The sequence below is a fragment of the Octopus bimaculoides genome, chromosome 5, assembly GCF_001194135.2.
Source record: "Octopus bimaculoides isolate UCB-OBI-ISO-001 chromosome 5, ASM119413v2, whole genome shotgun sequence".
Taxonomy (NCBI): Eukaryota; Metazoa; Mollusca; class Cephalopoda; order Octopoda; family Octopodidae; genus Octopus; species Octopus bimaculoides.
The window spans coordinates 42,099,234-42,100,824 of NC_068985.1; the positions used below are offsets into that span (position 1 = coordinate 42,099,234).

Below are 1,591 nucleotides of genomic sequence, written 5' to 3' on the forward strand. Positions count from 1 at the left end.
CATGCCCTCCAAGACTGGTCAGAGGATCACATCTTGTTATAAATTTCTGGAAAACAGTCAGAAATATATATATATATATATATTAAAAATGAGAAATACTTCATATATATATATATATATGTATATATATACGCATGCATACATGTGCACACACACACACATGCACACATACACAAATGTATATAGTCAACTACCCATGTAAATCCATCAAATGGGAATTACTTAGTTTCAAATTTCAGATATTTATTAATTTTAGACATTTTTCATAACATTTTGTAGAAAACAATTACTCAGTTTCATTTATTTAAAATATATTTGTATTTTCTAAAACCAATTTTTCAATTCAGAAATAATAGCTGTTATCCTTTCCTGAGTTCCTGGTTTTGGATTTACCAAAACTATTTATGAAGATGGGTGAGTATAACCATTTATAATAATTGTTTTTATAATAATTGTTTTTATAACACAATATATATAACAATCTAATAAGCAAAAGAGGTAAATGTTTAATATACTAGACAACTAGATGATTGGTAAACTTAGTATTATGTCTGTGGCTAAGACATCTATCTCTCATACTGCCTACTCCACCAAGCTGTAAATAAGTAAATTGACAAATAGTTTGTTAGCTTGTAGAGTACGATTCAACTTTGTGGGTAGGATTTGAACAATGAGCACTAGTTTACATTGATAATGGATTCAAACTAGTCCCAAATACTAGGAAATATTTGGGGAATAAACTGAGAGATCAAACTCCCATCAACCAAGAGATCTAACACTAAGATCAGTTGAGAGAGTAAATTCTGAGCAGGAGTTCCTTAAGAAAGTACTGCATTGTTAACAGTGTATGTATGTATGTGTGTGTGTATGTATGTATGTGTGTGTGTGTATGTATGTATGTATGTATGTATGTATGTATGTATGTAATAAGACAGGAATTTCTGGTATTTGTTTTAATTGTGTAGTTACAATTGTTTCAATACAACATGGGGAATGCGTTTCATGAACATTCAACTAAAGGTGGTGCCCCAGCATGGCCATAGGCAAATGACTGAAACAAGTAAGAGAATAAAAAGAAAAAAGAATATATATGCTATGAATTCATTATATTTGTATTAATATAAATATTTATGCATATGAAATGTATTTCTCACGTTCTATTGCGACAATTGTAAATACAGAATTAAAAATAATGTCATAAATTTCACTTCTTGTTTTAATATATCCTTACTCTATGACTAATATACTTGACTGGGAATTTCAAATGTATAACCAGTTTTTTCTTAGAGTACATTTGTACAATTGATAGCTAAGTTTTGCAGAAGTGCTTCATGTGGACACAGCTTGGATTTTAATCCTTTTCATATCTTATATACACATATACCTACCTACCTACCTACTTACCTACGTATCTATCTATCTATCTATCTCTCTCTCTCTCTCTCTATATATATATATATATATATACATACATATATTTATACATACACACATACATACATAGATACTTGCATGCATACACATATATATGTATATAGACATACATACATGCATACATGCATATATATATATATATATATATGAATGTTGA

At 28.8% G+C, this 1,591-nt stretch overlaps 1 protein-coding gene across 1 annotated transcript in view; it reads left to right on the forward strand.

The window, feature by feature from the left end:
* Window positions 1-1,591, forward strand: part of LOC106876068 (uncharacterized) — an 18,370-nt gene that overhangs the window by 3,525 nt on the left and 13,254 nt on the right. Inside the window, exon 2 of the mRNA XM_014924475.2 lies at window positions 348-414. Within this exon, the coding sequence (XP_014779961.1) occupies window positions 405-414 (10 nt within the window). The 5' untranslated portion in view covers window positions 348-404. The remainder of the gene's footprint in view (window positions 1-347; window positions 415-1,591) is intronic.